Source organism: Engystomops pustulosus, chromosome 8, assembly GCF_040894005.1.
Source record: "Engystomops pustulosus chromosome 8, aEngPut4.maternal, whole genome shotgun sequence".
NCBI classification, from domain to species: domain Eukaryota; kingdom Metazoa; phylum Chordata; class Amphibia; order Anura; family Leptodactylidae; genus Engystomops; species Engystomops pustulosus.
Genome location: NC_092418.1, coordinates 96501992 through 96522797, shown reverse-complemented (window position 1 = coordinate 96522797; position 20806 = coordinate 96501992). Strand labels below are relative to the sequence as shown.

Sequence of the window (20806 nt, the reverse complement as noted above, 5' to 3'; positions counted from 1 at the left end):
ACCCCTCTAACCTCTGGTGAAGCTTTCTGAATGCTTTCTATAGTCCCAGATTGCAATGATCAGCTGTAAGGTGTCTGTAATGAAGCTTTATTGATAATCCTTGGCCCCATTACAGCAAAAAATGTTTAAACTCCAATTGTCACTGGGGCCCAAATTTTTTTTGTCTGGATCTACAATTATAAAATATACAGTTTCGACTTTCATACAAATTCAACTTAAGAACAAACCTCCGGACCCTATCTTGTACGTAACCCAGGGACTGCCTGTAGCTGGCACAAATAATATGAACCAGCAGGTAAATAAGGAGTGACTGGAAATGCCCCGGTAACTGATTGGAGAAGACATGAAGGACTCCCATAACTGTGTGCACACATATCCCCTACTAAGAGAGGCTGAGCTATCAACGACCTTCTGCAGAACATTATACCTGAGTGTGGTGCTTGAACAGGAGAACAAAACTACAGCGCTAGCTCTTGCAAAAGTTCTGACACTTCCTTTAGCTTCTTAGCTCTAGCGATGACTGGAATTTGAATTTCCTAATCTCATCTGCTCCTCCGCTCTGCCAGTCTCTCTGCTGGCAACCCATTTGCTCAAGAGTTCACTAAGCATGAAATACAAGGCTATCCACAACCAGTGCCCTCATACATCTCAGACCTAATCACCCAATACCTTACCACACATAATTCCCAATCATCACAAAACCACTGAATTTACATGCTACAAATATCTGCTAAATCCATTGTCCCTGTACAACAGGGACCCCCAGCAGGAGCTGAATGCGAGGCACAGACAGTGGCTTCTGGAGCTAAATAGTAAAATTCTATTGCACCCTAAATACTTGAAGGAAATCTGTAATCAGGATTTTAAGATTAAACCTAATGATAGGTTCCCATAAAAGTTTTCATACTTTGCCCTATGCTTTTTTTGTATACAAATCCTTAGACTTAGTTAAAATCACTTTTAAAAAAGCTGCTCGCACCTTGTTAGGAGAAGCACCTTGTGACTCAGCTCCCTCACTCCCTCAGGAATTCTCAGTTCCCTCTCTCCTTTTTCCTCCAGGACTTCTCTTCTGTGAATCACACACAGCCAATGGGGCACATTTACTTACCCGGTCCAGACGCGATCCAGCGGCGCATTCTGCCGGGATTCACTAAGGTCTGTGCGCCCGATATCCACCAGGTGGCGCTGCTGCACCGAGGTCTGCCGGAGTTCACCATCTTCTCCCCGGTGCATGTGAGTGCTTGATCTTGCATCACAAATTCTTTTTTAAATTCCGTGGTTTTTCCGAATCCGTAGGCTTCTCCAACAGCCACGGCCCCCGATTTCTGTTGTGTGAAAGCCGGCACCGACGCGCCAAAATCCGATCACGTGCGCCAAAATCCCGGGGCAATTCAGGGCAAATCGTCGGGAAACCTGACGAAAGTGAGCGATTCGGACCCTTAGTAAATGAGCCCCAATGTCTCTTAACTTCCCGATTCCCTCATTTTTTAATGAATAGAGTTGAGTCACACAGTGGGGCAGATTTACTTACCCGGTGCATTTGCGATCCAGCAGCGCATTCTCAGTGGAGGATTCGGGTCTTCTGGCGATTCACTAAGGTAGTGTGCCCGATGTCCGCTAGGTGTCGCTGCTGCGCTGAATTCCGTCAGAGTTCACTGAAGTTCACCATCCTACCCTGGGTGCAAGTAAGTGCGTGTCAAGCGACACTTTAAAAAAAAAAAAAAATACGGCGTTTTTTTCGAATCCGTTGGGTTTTCTTATGGCCATACCCCCCGATTTCCGTCGCGTGCATGCCGGCGCCGATGCGCCACAATCCGATAGCTTTTGCCAAAATTCCGGGGCAATTCAGGGAAAATCGGCGCAAATTGGAAATATTCGGGTAACGTGACGGAAAAACGCTATTCGGCCCTTAGTAAATGACCCCCAGTGACTCGCCCCTTGTAACTCGGTGAGTCTCCTAGAAAGTTCCTGGTAGGTATACCAGAGCAATGGATTTTTATACAAAAAAAAGAAGGTAGACTTCTATGGGAACCTGTCATTAGGTTTAATGGGGAAAATCTGATGACGGGTTCCATTTACATCACATCAGTCAATATTTTTCTACTTGGACATAACTATGTCGATGCTTCTAAATGAGAAAAGTTATGGAGCAGAGTCTTCTTTACTTTCCGACTGTATTACTTTATCACAGTGTTAAGTGGAGTCATGTGCAATGACACGAAAGCTCGAAAGCTGTGGCACTGGAACAGAGGGTGAAAGAAAGATGAGTATAGGATTTATTTATATTTCAGAGCCCCCTAGATGTGCAAAATATCTTTATCCTGGACAATTCCTTTAAGAAGAAAGCGATTGGCACAATTCTAATTTAATTTCATATTTAAAGTATAGGGATTGGTGGAGGTCTAACAGCTGACACACCCACCATGCACGCTATCGGATTGAGGCACATCGGCACCGGGTTGCATGCGACGGAAATCGGGGGGCGTGGCCGTCGGAAAACCCGACTGATTCGGAAAAAACGCGGTATTAAAAAAAAAAATGTGTCACTTGACACGCACTTACATGCACCAGGAATCGGATGGTGAACTCCGGCGAACCTCGGCGCAGCAGCGACACCTGGTGGACATCGGGTGCACGACCTTAGTGAATCGCCGGAAGATCCGAACCTTGTCGGAGAATGTGCCACTGGATTGCGACAGGACCGGGTAAGTAAATGTGCCCCATTGAATGAGAGTAGTGGAGACTGTTTTTGGCTATATTCGGCAAGACCTGCCACTCCAAAATTTAGAATGAACCGATCCCCAGATTTTGTGATCCCTCATTGTAATTAAACTACCCCCTTTAAGCCTTCTACAAGGTATTCAACATATCTTATTTTTTATTTTTTTTATATAGTAATATATAAACTGTCCTAAATTTTTTCAAAATAAATTTTTTGTAAATTTTCTAAAATCTTTCAAGTTCTTAGAACTGGAAATAACTCAACTAAATCCTACCCTCTTACCACAAACAACTACAATGGTATTTTCAATTCTCCGGCTTCATTAATTCTACACATTTCATTGCCAACAAAGGTTACAATGATCTTTCTAACTAAGCTTCATAATTAGACATAATAGGAGATTATATCTGAAGCATATACATAATTATTTTTGCCTGAAGCCAAGTTAGTTGCACTTCTATTTGTTCTGCTCCATTAATGAAGCATGAATTAGAATATCAATATTGGCTTATAGTATGGAATAAAAATCCAGTTGACAGGTAATATTAATATTCTGCGGATAGAAATAAATGGCTGTGAACATTTATGGTGCGAGACAGAACTTAAACAGGTCGCCCACTTTCAGCAAATAATTGATATTGTTTGTGTAAGGAAAATTACAATTTTCTAATCTACTTTCTGAATCAATTCCTCGTGGTTTTCTAGATCTCTGCTTGCTGTTATTCTATAGGAAACTTCATTGCTTACTTACGGTGGATATAAACTGGTCCGTGGTCATGTGTGGGGCACATTTACTTACCCGGTCCTGTCGCGATCCCCGTTTCGGATGAAGTACGGTGCGATTCACCAACATCGTGCGGCCGAAATCCTACATCTGTCGCTTCCACGATGAGGTTCGCCTTCTTCTTCCCGGTGTATGTGTGCATGTCTTGCGACACAATTTGCGATGTTAAATACCGCACATTGTCCGAATCCGTCGGATCGTCTGACGACCCGTGCCCTGTTTTGTGTTGCCGATGTGCCAAAAACCCAATCGCGTGCGCCATAAACCCCTGTTAAATGCGCAGCAGCACGGAAATCGTCGGGAAACCGGACGAAAATGCGGTCCGCGGACCCTTAGTAAATGAGCCCCTGTGTGTTATAATGAGTAGTGCACCTGTGTGACATCAGATGACCAGGGATATAACGAGCTGTGCACCTGTGGGACATCACATGACCATGGACGGGTTTTTATCAAAATTCAGACTTGATATTATTGGAAAATTGTGTAACTTTCATTACACACAACAGGGTAATTATAATTATTATTGATATCAAGGGAGCTGCCTTACAAGGCAGCTAAAAGAGGTGTGGTTTTCCTCATTCCATCCTGGAAAACTTATTTGCATATTTCCCAAAATCCCCCAATTGAGCATCAATGGCAATAAGACTCCACACGCTACATGGTGGCAAAGTCTCCATAAGGAGAACTATTATTTCCAGACCATAGAAATTTTTATGGACAGTGTAGTACAAAAGAAGGGACTACAAAAGATCTATCTATCTGTCTCTCAGAAAAGCAAAGGAAGCAGAACTACAACCTAGGTACAAGAAGAATCTTTTTTTCTTAGGCAAAACTGTTCTAGTTACCCAATGGAAACCAATCAGAGCTCAGCTTTAATTTTATAACCGGCTAGGGGAAAATGAAAGCTGAGATCTGATTGGTTGCCGTGGGTAATTAGAACAGTTATGCTCTAAGAGACTCCATTGTGTCCTTTATTCATCCATACATGTGTTTCAAGGGACCCTTGTCAGATGTGTCCTTTTAATTGGGAACTTGGATTGACTTGTTAATTTTCTACTTTTTAGAATCCGGGTAGTAGCAAAAGGGGGTCCAGTGGTATCAATCGCTGGCCTGAGGAAACCCAAAGGCTGATCTACCCTTATTATAATTAGCACCAAAGGTAAGATATTATATTACAGGTTTGGCATTGGGATCAAGGGGAACCTCTTTGTATCTGTTATACTCTATGTCTAATTTCAACCACAAGATGTCTACCCCATTGCATGGGGATAATGGGAAGATTCACAAACTGACTACATTGTCATTGTCGCGTCAAAAACGACTAGTGCATAAAATTCTACACAATAAACCATTGAAACAGTTGTGTAACAGTATTTTTGAGCCTTCTTCATAAGTTGGCGATATGTGTCTAGCCACTGGGACTCTACTAATCAGGAGAACAAGGAATGCAAGTCCCCCATGTGAAAGGAATGGCGTTGCACATGCTCCACAACCGCTCCATTAACTTCTGTGGGACTTCTGGAATAGTTATGATTATCAGTCCCATAGAAATGAATGGAGCATTCCAACAGGGCACTGTATACTTCATCCTTGTGATCGGCAGGGGGGAGTCCCGGTAGTAGAATCTCAACAATCATGAACTCATCCCCTACCCTGATATAAGTAGGAAAATCTAAAATTGTGTAAAATGCATCAGCAAGAGTCAAGTACAAGAATTCGGTAGTCATTACCCCCCCCCGCCCCCCCCAAAAAAAAAATAAAAAATTAGGATGCATAGTGTCCCTTTTACAAAAATATACAAGTGTGGAAGTGCTTATTCATTATGGCAAATACATCTGATGAACATTTTTAAACAATGATGTCTCTAGTACAAAGCTTTCATGCAGGTTCTATCATTCCCAAGGTGCATGCAATCTGCTCTTATGCCAGTACATTCAATTAATGGCGGTCTACCGGATCACCTCTGAAAACCAACTCAGTCAAAAATACAAGCCATCTCATGAAATCAGAACCCAGATAACATTTAAAAGAATCTGATTTAAAGTCTCCATGCCTTCATAGAACTTGAGAAGTTTGTTGATATGTTTTTGCGACAGAAAAATGCAGATAATATCGAAAAAGTGTTAAAAACCTCCTGAGAATGTGTTGCATGGCATTTAAGGCACATATTAAGACAGATTGGTGAATATGCCTCTTCATGTGGCACTCTTGTCTTTAAATATGGTTTTTGAAGAGCAAGTATAGTGTCTACATAATAAAAAGGAGTGTACCATGTCCCATATTGGCTGAGGACAGCCCCGTACCACCCTCCCATGCCATAATTTATATGCATACATACACACTTCAACATTGAAGCTGCAACACCAAGAAGGACACAGTCTAACAAGCCAAGCACCTAGCTCGAAGATGAAACCTCACCAATTGGATAAGGTCTAGCTGATTGTGCAATATCTCAGATTCATTGTTACTTGTTGCCAACTGATAGGAACAAAATCATTGAACTAAGAGGCTTTAATTTGGGCGAGGGATAATTGTCGTTCACCATTGATGTCGCGTTGGTTAGGTGAAGAACTACAAACTGGGATGATAATAGGGAGTGGACAGAGAAGGATCACTAGATGGAACCTCATTATTAGGAGAATGAAGCCAAGTGATCCATTCTTTACTGCTAGTGAAATTGATTGTGTAAGGTGCCATGAAGAAGCCTTCATGATGGAGCATCTCTCCAGGGAATATGATGTAGGGTGGCATAATGAACCTCTCTAGATTTTACTCTAGGTACGCTAACATCCCATTGGCAATTTTGCCATAGTATCTCAAGAGAGACTTTTCAATGCAACAATGCCAAGTAACATTGCTTAAAGCGAGCCCTTCATCAGGATTTCATATTTCGACTTAATAACAGGTTCCCATAGGCTTTTTAATGCTAATTATGAATCTTCTTTTATAATTAACATTCTTAGCTCCATTCAGTTTTAAAAGAACATTCAATTTTACCCTGCCAGCAAAGGGAGATGGGAGGAGAGCGCAGGAGGGATGGGGAAAGAGGGAGAAGGAGGGAGGAGGAAGGAAAGCTGGCGGAGCTGTGATGACACAGGATTATAACTGTATACCTTGGTCCTCTTGCTGGTAAAGTATACTTTTATATAGATATAAAACTGAATGGAACTAAGAATGGGAATGATAAAAGAAGATTGGTAATTAGCATAGAAGCCTTTGGGAACCTGTCATTAGGTCAAAATGTGAAATACTGATGACCGGTTCCCTTCAAACATTGCTTCACCATACTACCATGGGCTGCAGTGTCCGGACATGTCTTCCATAGAGCACTAGGATATCATCAGAAGGCAATTGCAAAAGGAGCTGCCATATTGATGATTTGTGTGCATTTTTTGTATTCAGCATAGCAGAGTGTTCCTCCGAGGACCATTAAAGCAAATTCGCCAATCAGGCGAACCCACCCGAAATAAATACTTCTTAAAAAACTATGATTAAAAGGCATTAATCTTTTCGAAAAATGGTGTCTATCCATGGCTGCAATGTTAAAAAAAATCAGTTTGCAAACTAATATGAAACTCAGCTGAGGTGAGCCCAATGATAACAATGGGGTCCTGCACTGCCTCCCTAGTCCTTATTGACAGGTCTCTCTACTACCAGTACTTAGGGACCATTTGCCAATATTCAACTAGAGACATATACAACTCTGTAGATAATACTGTCAAATGTCTTACACTGTGCTTTGATGAAATGTTGAGAGAGGGAGGTCTGTTAAAACTTTAAGCACTTCATGGGACCAGGGCAATGTCATCTAAGGTCCTTTACCCATTAACATTTGCAAAATCTATGCCATGTATATATCTGATCACATGAAATGACATCATGCCTCCAAGGAGGGATGGGAAGAAGTCCATAGAGAAATGCTGTGATTTCATGTGATCAGATACACACATGGGGTAGATTTTCGTTAGGTGGTGGAGAGCCTTAGATGACATGGTCACATGCATGAGACGTGGGGAAGAGCTGCTGGACTCCGCCGAGGAGGCCGTTCCCCTTCTGACTTGCAGCTATTTGCCAGTTAAGAGAGCAACGTTGATTTTAGGAGGATGTGAGGGAAACAATTTTTATCTAAAAGAAGGGTGTCAGTTAGTTAAAGCCTGTTACAAGCTGAATTTGTGAAAAATGCGATGACAGGTTCCCTTTAATAACCCCATTTGTAGTATGCCAAGGAGGGTAAGTTCAGGTATTTCAGCCCGTGACACCCATATTTGATACTAAACAATTAGAGATTATTTTTTTTTGGTCATTTATATATAATTAACAAGTTTATTGATTCTGTGATTTCCATGACTTTTCCATCTTGGTGTTGTATGTCAGTAATGACAAGTGTACAAATAAAGATTTAATTAAAGTCCAGTCATTTAACTATTGATTATGGTTATTACTGAGATGATCTATGGAGACAATATCTTAGCAGAACATTGCAACCAATCACAGCACATCTTTCATTATTTGTGTTTCCCTTTAGACTTTAATAAGTGCCATAAATCTGCCTCCATTATCCCAACCAATAGATAACAAATCTCTGTAGTTCCATGAAGCTTTGGGGACTTTAATCTGTGATGTTATAATAGATGATTTTATAAAATCGCTTGTATTTTCCTTCGTTCTCGGTCACACAGCTCACATATCATACATAATCTGTAAGTATATTTAGAGGCTGAATCATTACTAATTTCTCGTTGCGTCACAAAGCATGTGCAATGCGGTATAAGAATAAAGTGGCCTGTACCAGCAATCCATTATGAGCATGGCCTCTGGCATTAGTGCCTCGATTAATGAACGTATGTAATGTTAATTTCTACCAACACGCAAGGATAAAGGCGGTATAGATGCGGGAGGGAATTTAGGTTAATTCTTCACTTTTTGAGATCAGGATGCACTTACAATATTGAGTGATGGAAGACATTACACTTGTATGGTAACTAGGGACATGGACAATGATTAATCATGTACATGCCATGTCAGAAACCTTAGGAAAAGGAGGATAGTCACCAAATCTAGTGCACAGGAAAACAGCAATGGGGGGGGGGGGGTTTAAAAAGACAGACGTTTTTTAAAAATTCCAGTGCCCCTATCCAGGGTTGGCTCCAGGTCTCAGTAGGCTACTGGTTGAAAGAGCCTCATTGGGCCCCATTGCAGTGAACTCACATGGCTGCATTAAAAATTCCAAAATTAAAACAGTCTCCTGTTCCCTAAAATATTCCCTAGTTTATCATATCAAACAGACCCCTCATGGTTATTTTATAAAAAGCCCCCCTCACCTACAGATTCATTAGATGCAGCCCCACTGACCCCCATGGATTCCTTATTACAGCCTTATGTGGGCCCACCAGGAGCTCTGGGCCCTGGCACTGGCCCAGGTATGCCCAGTGCTGGCGCTGGCCCAGCTCGTATCTACTTAAAGGCTCTGGCCTCTTAGTACTGTAGATATGGGCACAATCTCAGCCAGGTCGGACCAAGACCAAACCCAATGCGGCGGAGAATTCTACTATAGTAAACCACGATTTTCGGGTAGAGACTATAGTAAATGTGGTCTAAGGTGGCGTGTGGGTCTTACAAGCTATGAAACTGTCAGGGATGGGGAGATTTATGTGACTACTTATGAAGGGTTCACCAAGTTCAACAGAACTTTGAACAAACTTTGGATCGGGTATTTGAGCTGTATACTGACTCCACCGGCGATCGGTGCTAGCCCCCAATTGCAGGTGATAACCCTCTAAATTCTGCCAGCGTTTATTGCGGCTGTCAGCCCTTTAAATGCCGCCGGCATGTACGTACCCCCATTTTCTCTGGGATCATCACTCCGAGTGATGTCATCACAGACCGACAATCCTTTGAAAAATACTGGCATGCATGGGCATTTCATGGTGGCAGTGGCACCGATTGCGGGTGCTGCCAGTGGGTATTGAGCCCAAATACTGAGCCTGAACCAAACCAGAGTTAGGGAACCAGAACCTGCAAAGTTTGGCATGGACTCGAACATTGTAGCTCAGGTCAGATCCACCCTAGTTTCCCAGGACTGTGAAAATTTGGGAGAATTATAGCCAATTTGGGAATGTTGGCAAATAATCAATAGTCCTACAACATAGTGAGCCACATTTACTAATGGTCGTGCGCCACTTTTCTGTCGGACTTTGCACGTTCTTTTAGGTGTAAACTGCTTGCACAGGTATTTAAGAAGTGTCCGCACCACATTTGTGTCCCACGCAATCCTTTTGTGGCGCAGATGCACTATTCTTCATGCGTACAAATTTCTGTTCCGATGCTCAATCCGACCGTGTGCCAGATTTACCATGCAAAGTCTGACGGAAATGTGTTGCGTGCCCTATGTTAAAGGTGCACCAAAAAAAGTGGTTCACTCTGTCGGGGCAGTGCAGGGAGCACCATATTCATGAAGAACGGGCGCCAGAAATCCTGAATCTGGCACCCCCTGCACACTACACAGGCAACTGCACATAGTACAGACTGCACTGTTCAAAGTAAATGTGTCTCAGTATCTTCAACTTATTATATTCATGTGCTAAGAGAACCTTAGGGATTTCAGAGGCTGGAGTTTTTTGGCATTGGACAGACCCTCCTGGGGCAATTTTCCAAAGAATGTAAATTTAGGATGACCATGGAGGACCATGGAGGATGACCATGCCATGAACCTGACAATTATTTGTACCAGGCATTGATTGGCACAAAGCATGGCTTGGCACAATATGATAAAATTCAATAACCAATAAACTGTTTTCCTGTGCATTAGTTATAAGATGTATCCTCCAGTAGGAAACTACAACATCACGATAAGCCGGTACTTTAAAGTTATTATCTTTTTATGTTTCAAATTCAGCCTTGAAATATTCTTACTCTTATCCTTATATGTTCTATCACTCCAAGTCATGCAAAGGGGTAAAACAAAATATATGACCCCTCCCCCACACTTCTCTTACAGCAAAACACTATAGTAAACTTGAAGTAAAGTTATATAAAATACCTCCTGTTCTTACCGATGATGTTGTTAGTCCAGGAGACAGAGGTTGAGGCAGGCACAAAAGAGATAAATCTATTATAAGTATGTTAGAATAAAAGCAGCATAAACATCTCTAGACAAATATCTCTACTTCTATAGACGTAAAATGCAAATTAGTGCAGGTGAACCCGTTAATTAGTCATATATTGAGAATAATGTGACAAAATACATGCAAAGTGCTACATGCTATGGAAGGAGAAGTGTTTGTTGAGTCATTTATACTAAAAATTTCCCCATAAATTAAATAGAGATATAAGTCGCCAAGTTGTCTTCTATTTAGTCATTGATCTTACATGGCTAATCTAGGACAACCATTGCCTAGAAGGTTTGTCACCCCCACTTAACACATGGCCACCAACAGATGTAGCTCCTCATGTCTTAGAGTAAGTCCCATATTGATGACTCTGCCTGGGTTCTAATTCACCCAGGAATCAATGGTACATTAGTTCTTGACATTTCAACGCAATCAAATATGAAGACATCACAAACTTTCATAGAAATATTTTGAACAACTTTTTGGGCAATAGATTAGCTTCACACTGAGAAGACACCTGAAGTAGGGCAGTTCTTTCAAATCAGTATGTGTAATGCTGGGTGACAAACCCTTTGTGATGAGTAGATCCCATTCAACATCTCGACATAGACAATAAACATAGGTATTTTCAAAACGGCCAAAATCAGCCATTTTGAAATATCATAGTTTTTGACAAGGCATTGTCATGGCAAATGATTGGTTGCCTAGAATCTAATATATATGGCCAGCTTAACTTATATCTGAGATAATGTTACACAACTTTTTGACTTATATATCCAGTTTTTTATTTTATTTTAGAGGGAAATATTTTTCAAGCATGTTCTACTACTTTGTTTTCTTGACATAGATTACAAAAGTCAACCATTTTGTACAAAATTGTATTATGCCTTTTTACTTTCATGTTGAAGAATTCTTTATAGGATTCAGCCATTTTGAATTGAATTAACCAGTTTAGATTTTGCCGGAAAATCTAACGTTGTTGGCACGACTTTCCCATGTTGGCCACATGTAATTGTGGCCAAGCTGGATCTTCAAGATCAACGCAATTAGAAGGACTGTTTTCTGTAGTGTCAGCTTAGTCTTCTTTGTTCTATATATTTTACAGAACTTTATGGCCCAGATTTATTAAAGCACCAGTGTCCAACAGAAGTGTGTTGCACGCCCTATGTTGAAGGTGCACCAAAAAAAAGTTGGTGCACTCTGTCAGAGCTGTACAGGGGGTACTAGATTCATAAAGAACGTGTGTCATAATTGATGGATCTGGTGCACCCTCCACACTTCACAGGTAAACTGCACGTAGTGCTCCTATGTCTTTTCTGTCAAAATTTGGTCCTGACAAAGTCAAGGAAAAAGGATGGTTGTGATGAAATTTTGGGCCTTGTTTTCAGGTCTTGATACGTTGGCTTTAAATTTCCTCAACGTGGATCTCAACTTAGTTCTTTCTTCCTGGCATGATCACCATATTTACGAGTGCATTAAGTATGGCACCAAAACTACTAGGTCTTGGAGATTAAAATTTAATAAAACCTGTATGTATCATTGTGATAAAAGCTTCATCAGCGGGATTCAAGGTGCTGAGACATCGAAATATTATCAATACATAGGAGCCAAAGACTGTATCCCATCAGTTCTGATTGACTATTCTTTCCGCCCCTCAGAGAGGTGGGGTTAGCTGAAGACTTCAATGAGCCCATGTTCAAGTCCAAATGGGGAAAGAAGATTACTGCCGAAAAATGCTAAATACTCTTCTGAACAATTTTACCAATTTTACCAATCGGTGGTAGGCAATTGGCGTTCTATTCTAAGGAATCAATTCATAGTTTGGTTGTACCTTTTTTGGCTACATATCAGAAATTGAAGTAATAAAGGGTTATTGGTCATATACTGTATGTGTCCAGAACTTGACCCTCATATGAGGATAATTCTAGCCCGAGGTGGACTCCTAGATGTCTTTTTTTAGAAATAACTCAGGCTTAGTCATGTCTTCTTAGGTATTGTAGCTAAATTACTGTAGACTAGCGTTGACCTTAGAATATAAGATTGATGTTTTTGCAATATTTTTTAACCCTTAAATGGGAATTTCTTCAGCCAAACACTGATAGTAACTAATTGTCTCGAAGAGGTGGTCTTTATAAGACAACCTGTTATAGAATTGGCTGGTTTTACATTGTAACCTTTATAACATACTCACCTTTAACTGTGAATGTCAAAACAATGAGTGTTGTCCAAACACCACCAATCAGTAGGGTCATTTACTCCGTGTTGTTGTCACCACTGCACAATGAAGTGTCATCGAGCACCAAGTTATGTGACAGTGACATCCATGCTGCTTTCTCCATGAAGCACCCTCCAAGAGCCACCACTGCTTTGGAGAATTGGCTTCACCAATGTCGCCATATGTGATATGGTGCATGACGACACACACTTGCACAGTGATGACAAGATAACTTACAGTGAAAATATAGAAACCTAATCTTACGGTTTGAAAAGCCCCATAAAGAACGCTGCAATATTAAAGGGGTTGTCTGTTAAGAGAAACTAACAGGACATTGCTAGACTGTGGAGCTAAAGATGTGGTCACCCCTACTGAAACAACATAGTGGTAGAGTCCACTTTATTAAGGGACGAGGCGGTAAGATGCTTTCCTACTGCTGCAAAGAGAAAGGCACCTACATAACACTGTGAATGGTTAAAAAAGGGAATGTTACCTTAAATATATAGTGGGGGAGATTTATCAAGCTGCCTAAAAGTAAGAATGTGCTTAGTTGTGCTTAGTCAGCTTTTATTTTACCAGTGCTGATGAATATTTTAAAGGGGAGCTGTAATTGGTTGCCATTGGCAACTGAGCAGATTCTTACTCTTAGGCAGCTTTATAAATCTCCTCCTGTGTTCTTATTACACAAAAGACAATGAAACAATTTGTAATTTGCACATAAAAGCATGATTAATTAAAGATAATAGCATTTTGTGGCGCCTTTATTATCTATATATGGCAATGTAAGGAATCTGTAGGTGTAGGATACCAAAAATGCAACTTTATATTATTTGTTGTTGCTTACCTGCTGCACAAGATACCTGATGGACAGTAACAACCAAAGATGGGGAAGAGTAAAAACTGTTCTGTACACCCAGCACCCCCCTCCGATCGGCACTTTTGCTTCCCTGACTAGTGACATCACATATGTATGTAACATTTGTCACACCTCATGTTTCTCTGTTCTGTCCATGACTACCCGGACCACACAGTAAATATAGTACAGCTCTGTAGAGATAAAGAACCCCCCTTTTCTGAAAACAAGTGTTTGAAGCCCCCCAACTGTCATCAAAACAGTTGTACAATCTTTGCATGCTGATCGGTGTGGGTCCGAATGTTGGGACCCCCATGGATCATGAGAACAGGACTAGGGGCGTAACTTGAGGGCGTGCAAGACTATTACTATATACCACACATTATAGTCAGGGGCCTGGCACAGACTGGGGCCCTTCAGCTTCTAGTTACGCCACTGAACAGGACCCCAGAAATCTAGAGAAAGGGAGTTCTTTCCTAACTAATGGGTGGGGAGGCAGGATGAATTTTGGACCTGCCACTTCATTCAATATTATGGGAGTGTCGGAAAATGATAAAAATAGTGTCAGCTATCTATTGCATTCCCAATGACAGTCCTTCCGCTCCACCCACTAGTGAGAAGAGGACCTCCATTCTCCAGATTGGGTAGGGTTCCATTCTCGTGATCAGTTGGGGTCCCAGCAGTCGGATCCCAACCAACCCCCTAGTTATCCCCTACACCCCTGCCGTTACCCTCATTATAGTTATGCAATTCTAGGAAAATTGTGAGAGAAATCAACTTTTCTAGTGTAGACCTATTGTAGTTAAAATAATTTTAAGATAAAATACCAGAATAAACAAAACATTTTAACCCTTGATATAATATAACTATAGAGTACTGTATAATATAACAATGGAGGATTTAGAAAAGGTTAGTAGCATACCATATTCATGTCAATTCCATTGGTGTAGGTCCAGGCATGTTGAAAGTATTCTTCAAGCCTTTGACGTAAGGGATTAGGAATTTGGTGAAATCTTATGAATTCTTTTACTCGGAGCATTTGCATGTGGTACCGCGCTGTTCCTGAATATAATCTTTGGATTATTGCAGACACATTTCCAAAAATACTTGCATACATTAATGCTGGATTGAAAAAAAACAAACAAAAAACAAAAACAAAAGAACAAAATGGATATTAGGTGAGAAAACAAATGCTTAAATCCTTATACTAAAAAAAACCTTGAAGAGTGGTATTATAAAATAGTAATAACTTACCTTAAACTAATGATGAAAACAGAAATATTTAATAATTTCCTATGTTTACTGTTTGGTCTCTACAGAACTTACGCAGCTAATTTGCATACTTAATTGTTTTCCCCAGAGAAGCATTGCATAGTTTATACTAACACTTATTTGGCTCCCTCCAGTATCCCCAGATGGTTACCCAGTCTACACAGTAAAGCCAGAAACTAACCTGCAGAGAACAAAATGACACTCCCAATATAAACCTCATTGAAATGCAGGGTTCCGTTACATTGGGTATAATTAGTATTGAACTAGTTTAACAATTTTCTATGAAATCAAACAATAGATGTCCATTAACCAAGTTATATGTTAGAATGAGAAACTATCAGTAGAACTGGCTTTTCATGAAAATGACCTAACTCTGCCAACCATGTCCCAGTCTACACAGCAAAGCTGGAAAGTAACTCACAGGAGACAGTTAGTACCAGCAAAATAAAACCCACAAAACATACCCCCCCTAAAGTGTCATAAAATATTACTAATATAAAATGGATTTTAACAGTAATGTGTATTTTTGTAATGTGCCCGATTCTAAGTCAATCAGAGGACATAGCCAACACGGGGAAGCACCTGGGGACCCTGCACAGAGGCTTGGTTAGTGCACAGAAGCACTTTAGCACTTTTTGCACATATGGTTAGTGACGGATGTTTCCAGTAAGGATGGGTTATTAACCCCTTAGGGACGCAGCCATTTTGTAGCTTAAGGCTCAGCCCGATTTTTTGGATTCTGACCTGCGTCTCTTTATACGGTTATAACTTTTGAACACTGTTACTTATCAAAGCGATTCTGAGATTGTTTTTTCCCCACATGTTGTACTTCATTTTAGTGGTAAATTTTGGCAGATAAGTTTTGCGTTTATTTACAAAAAAAAGAAAATATGATAAATTTTTGGAAAAATTTGCCATTTTCGAAATTCAAAATCATTGCGTTTTCAGGCAGATAGATTTACCACCTAAATAAGTTGCTGAATAACATTTCCCATTTGTCTACTTTACATTTTCATAATTTCTGAAATGTTTGGATAATTTATTTTGATGTCACGCGGCTTGCAAATAGAATATCGCTTTTCCGGATTTTCAGAATTGACTATTTTGGGGATAAATACAGTTTTGAATGAAATTTTACATATTTAGCATCAAAACCCCCTATATAACCAACCCATTTTCAAATCTGCACCCCTCAAACTATCAGAAACAGCTTTTACGAAGATTGTTAACCCCTTGAGATCTTCATAGTAATTGAATCAAAATGGAGGTGAAATTTAGAATGGTCATATTGTTCCCTTATACGTTCATTTAGCCCTAAAATTTACACATTTCCAAAAGATAAAAAGAGAAAACCCACCATACAATTTGTTCTGCAATTTCTCCTGAGTACAAAGACCCCCCACATGTGGCTGTGACTTGTGTTATGGGGGCACAGCGAGGTGCAGAAGGGAAGGAGGGCGCTGCAGCTGCCAGGATTTTAGTTTCCTCATTGGCCCCTTTTGAAGGCTATAAAATTTTCGCTTTTTCGTTATTGGGGCCATGTGATGCCATTTTTTTTGCGGGATGAGATGCTTTTTCCAATGTTACCATTTTGGGGTTTGTATCACCTATTGTTGAAAATTTAGGAACTTTTTTTGAGGACAGGAGTAGAAAAGCATCAATTCTGTACTGGATTTTTTACTTCTTTTTTTTTTGGTGTTCACCGTGTAGACTAATAATCCTGTTATCTTTATTCTATGGGTTGATACGATTACGGGGATACCAGACATGAATATATTTTCTTACGTTTTACTAAATTTGTCAAACAAAACCCTAATGTGGGAAAAAATCTATCATTTATGTATTGCCGTCTTCCAAGTGGCATAACATTGTTACTTTTTTGGCTACGGAGCTGGTTGATGGCTTGTTTTTTGCGGGACATGTTGTTCTTTGCACCAGTATCATGTCGCAGTACATATGGTTTTTTGATCACATTTTATAGCATTTTTTGTGGGATTGAAAAGGTAAAAATCATAATTTTTGGAGGGTTTATAACAGTTTTTTTTTACGGCGTTTATCGTGCGGGTTCAATAATGATTTACTTTTATTCTACGGGTTGTTACGGACGCGGTGATACTATATATGTGGGGTTTGTCTTATGATTTAGACTTTTTTTTTGAGTTATATGTCTCTTTATATGTTTTGGGGGTTTGGGGCATTTTTAGTGATTTATGACTTTATTTTTTTATTGAATAACTTTTTTTTTTACTTTTTCACTTTTTCCACCATGGGACATGAAGAAGCAATCATCTGATTGCTTCTTCATGATAATATTCTGCAATACTGATGTATTGCAGAGTATTATCAGTGTCAGCCTATACACTTGCATAGGCTGGCACTGTGCCAGTAAGATGACGTCACAGACGCCATCTTACTGGCAGTTCTTGCAGGTAACTCTGGGGTCCAGATCGGACCCCAGAGTTACTATAGCAACGATCGGCGCACCCCGAAAACGGTTCGGGGGGGCCGATCGTGGGGGAAAGACCCCCCAGATACATGTTAGATGCCGCGGTCGCGCTGACCGCGGCATTTAACGGGTTAAGCACCCGCGATCGGAGACAACTCCGATCGCGGGTGTTACACTGGGGTGCCGGCTATCAGTCACAGCCGGCACCCCGTCTTTCCCGATGCCGGTTCGGCTCAGATCTTGAGCTGAACCGGCATCAGCTCAGCGTCCGATATATCGGACGCTGAGCGCTAAGTCACTGCGCTCAGCGTCCGATATATCGGACGCTGAGCGTTAAGAGGTTAAATAGATACAATGGGGCTTATTTACTAAAGGTCTCAGGGCTGCATTTCCGTCGGGTTTTCCGACTTTTTGGGAATCGCACAGGGATTTAGAAGGGCATTGTATCACACTCGATTGGATTTTTTGACCGCAAAAAATCCAATCGATCATCGGATGATCCGATGCACCAGGAAGAAGAAGGTAAACTCCGGCAGACCTGAGCGGGAAAGCGACACATGCAGGATATCGGGCGCACAATGTAAGTGAATCGAGGCATGGTGCACTTACGTCGGACACTCTGGATTGGGGAACGCGCAGGACCGGGTAAGTAAATGTGCCCCAATATATTTAACACTTTGTATGTATATATATCTGAATCAAATGTGCACAACTGTTACATGTTAATGAATTTGACAAATTTCTATGTATTGTATAACAAATATGTAAATTTGGTGGGTGTGTTTTAGCGGTTTATGTGACCACACTTATATGTATATATATCCACCATTTTCACTGTTAAGATGGCGTGAAAAAGTCTCTTACAGGGCCGAAACGTTGCTAACGTTGATCTAAAAACGGAAAATTCAGAGCAGCACAGCAAATTTGTTGGGTGCAGTGCCCCAAATGTATATTTCCAAAAACAGGCAGCAACAGATGGTGTACAAAAAGATAGGGTGTCTTTATTCCATGTGTGACGTTTCGGCTCACGGAGAGCCTTTCTCAAGCTCATGCTGTATCTCGGAGTGCTGCCTGTTTTTTTTAAATATCTATCTATCTATTATCTATCAATCCGTCTATCTATCTGTCTATCTGTCTATTTGTTGCAAGTGATACTATCTATTATCTATCTATCCTGTCACATATGATACTATCTATCATATAATTATCATGTATCTTTGGTGCCATTTGATACTGAGATAATAAACGACCCCTCTTCTACACCTCTTCTGAGTTTTATTCAGCAGTTTTTCCTCAGGCCAGCCTCACTCACTTGGGTCATGCTGCAATTTCCTACATCAATGGAGGTCACAGACTTAAACTAGCACTGTGGCAACAATGATTAGCTAGATTAGCTTGGGTCTTGGTGGATTTGACCATCCATGTTCATAAAATTATAGCATATCCTAACCATTCCCCATCATTTTACAAGATGGGAATAACCTTGGAAGGGTATCTTCTTACAGTGCCAGGTAGAAGGAGCCCTGGGGAGCTCTTTGTTCATACCCTTGCGTATGCAGTTGTAACTGAAAATAAACCAAGGCCTGCAGCTCTGTAAATGCTGCTTGTGGAGATGATCTATCCTGAAGAGCTGTCTGCTCTGAGAGATGGCTGTAAAATAAAACCGGGAACTTGCTGGAGCTGTCACTCATAGCAGAGGGAGTGGCTGTGGAGAAGCTCAGTGTAGGTTGCAGTTAGCTCTTCTGGATGAAGCACCTCCCCAGGTAGCACTTGCAGAGCTGCAGACTTGGGTTATAAGTACATTTTATCACAGGTCTGCTACTACTAACACCAAACACAAAGTCTCTATAGGTCTTCTCTACTAAATTTACAAAAAGCTTACACCAAATGAAATTCACCACAGATTAGAACCTCTTTGTGACATTCAATGTACAGCACGTGATCAGATCGTGCTACCTTTTGTAGTAAAAAAATGTAATATTCTTTAATGAAACCTATTTCTAGCTCATTAGTCATTGCAAGTTACCTTCAGAGACACAAAGACCTTAGAAACCTGACAGAGCTAATTAGCAGTTGGTTTAGAGGCCTCACTGGGGAGAATTATAGATCACCATTGTGCACTTAAGCAACAATTATCAAGGTTGGATATCATCACTAGTCCATAAAGTACAACAGAAGTGAAGGGGAAGGAGCCAACTGGTATCAGAGTGATGTTCTCAATGAGAAAAGAGGGAGTTCAAGGCTTGTTTTATAACTAGCCAAAATGACACGGATGAAAATCAATGTTGTATTACCTTTTGGTATTGACTTGCCTTTTTCTTGATGCCAGTTGACTAGTTAAAAGCCAAGTCACCAGATTCATTCTATGCCTCCTTTTATAAGATGCTAACAGAAACCCATTCCAGAAACAAAAAACTTTATTGTACTTTGCAAAAGTTTTAAGGCTGGTTTTGAGGAAATACTGCAAAGTTAGTTGCTCTATAACTGTTATGAATGTATTCTGCAGCAGGAGAATGATTCCAAACATCCAGCCAATGGCATTAAAGGGAACCTGTCATCAGGGAGCCCATTTTACAAGATGACAGGTTCCAATAGCCACTGGCATTTTGATTTCAAATATACCTTTTGTTTTACATCTGAATAATCCCACCTGTTTTAATTGTTTCTTAAGCATTACTAGGCCCCTTTCCAGCAGTGTGTGGTGAGTCCCTGGGGGGGATTGGGGCAGTTAAAATAAGAATTTCTTGTGGTAGTGAGCTTATGCAAGTGTAGAGGAACCAGAGGAGAGGGAAGATGAGATTGATGAGTGAGGATGAAAGAGGAGGTAATGAGGAGAAAAGGACTTGTATCACTTGAACTCCCCATCCCTAGGACTCACCACACACTGCTGGCAGGGAGCCAGGTAATGTCAAAGAAAGGATTAAAAAGCAGTAGAATTATTCAGATGCACCACAAAGGCATTTTTTAAATCAACATGCCAGAGGCCATTTGAACCTGTCTTCAGGTTAGAAATCACCTTCCATATTCAAGAACGTTCTTCAGAAGATGCAGAAGTCCTGGAGATTATAATGTGGCCTCCACAGAGCAATGATCACAACTATAATCCAATCTGTCCGGGATTACATAAAGAGGCATAAGGATTTCAACAATTTTGAATCCATAGAAGATGTTTGGAACAACCTCCCTACCGATTTTTTATTTAAAAACTGTGTGTTACTGTACTAAAAGTGATGCTGTTTTTCAGGCAAAGTTGGCCCCACAAAACATTGATCTGGTTTACAGTTCAAGTCTCTTTCGTTCAATCTTATTGCATTTTGTTGATTTGTAAACTTTGTAAACACTCATATTTTTTTTAAGTATTCTGGCTTTACAGATTTTTTTTCATACCTGCCTAAAACTGTTACT

The 20806-nt window shown here is 40.6% G+C and overlaps 1 protein-coding gene across 5 annotated transcripts in view; it reads right to left on the bottom strand.

The window, feature by feature from the left end:
• KCNH7 (potassium voltage-gated channel subfamily H member 7) overlaps positions 1-20806 on the bottom strand; it is a 266849-nt gene that overhangs the window by 48840 nt on the left and 197203 nt on the right. For all 5 annotated transcript variants that reach the window (XM_072121861.1, XM_072121862.1, XM_072121864.1 and 2 more), the window contains one exon: positions 14606-14805. In XM_072121861.1, the coding sequence (XP_071977962.1) occupies positions 14606-14805 (200 nt within the window). The remainder of the gene's footprint in view (positions 1-14605; positions 14806-20806) is intronic.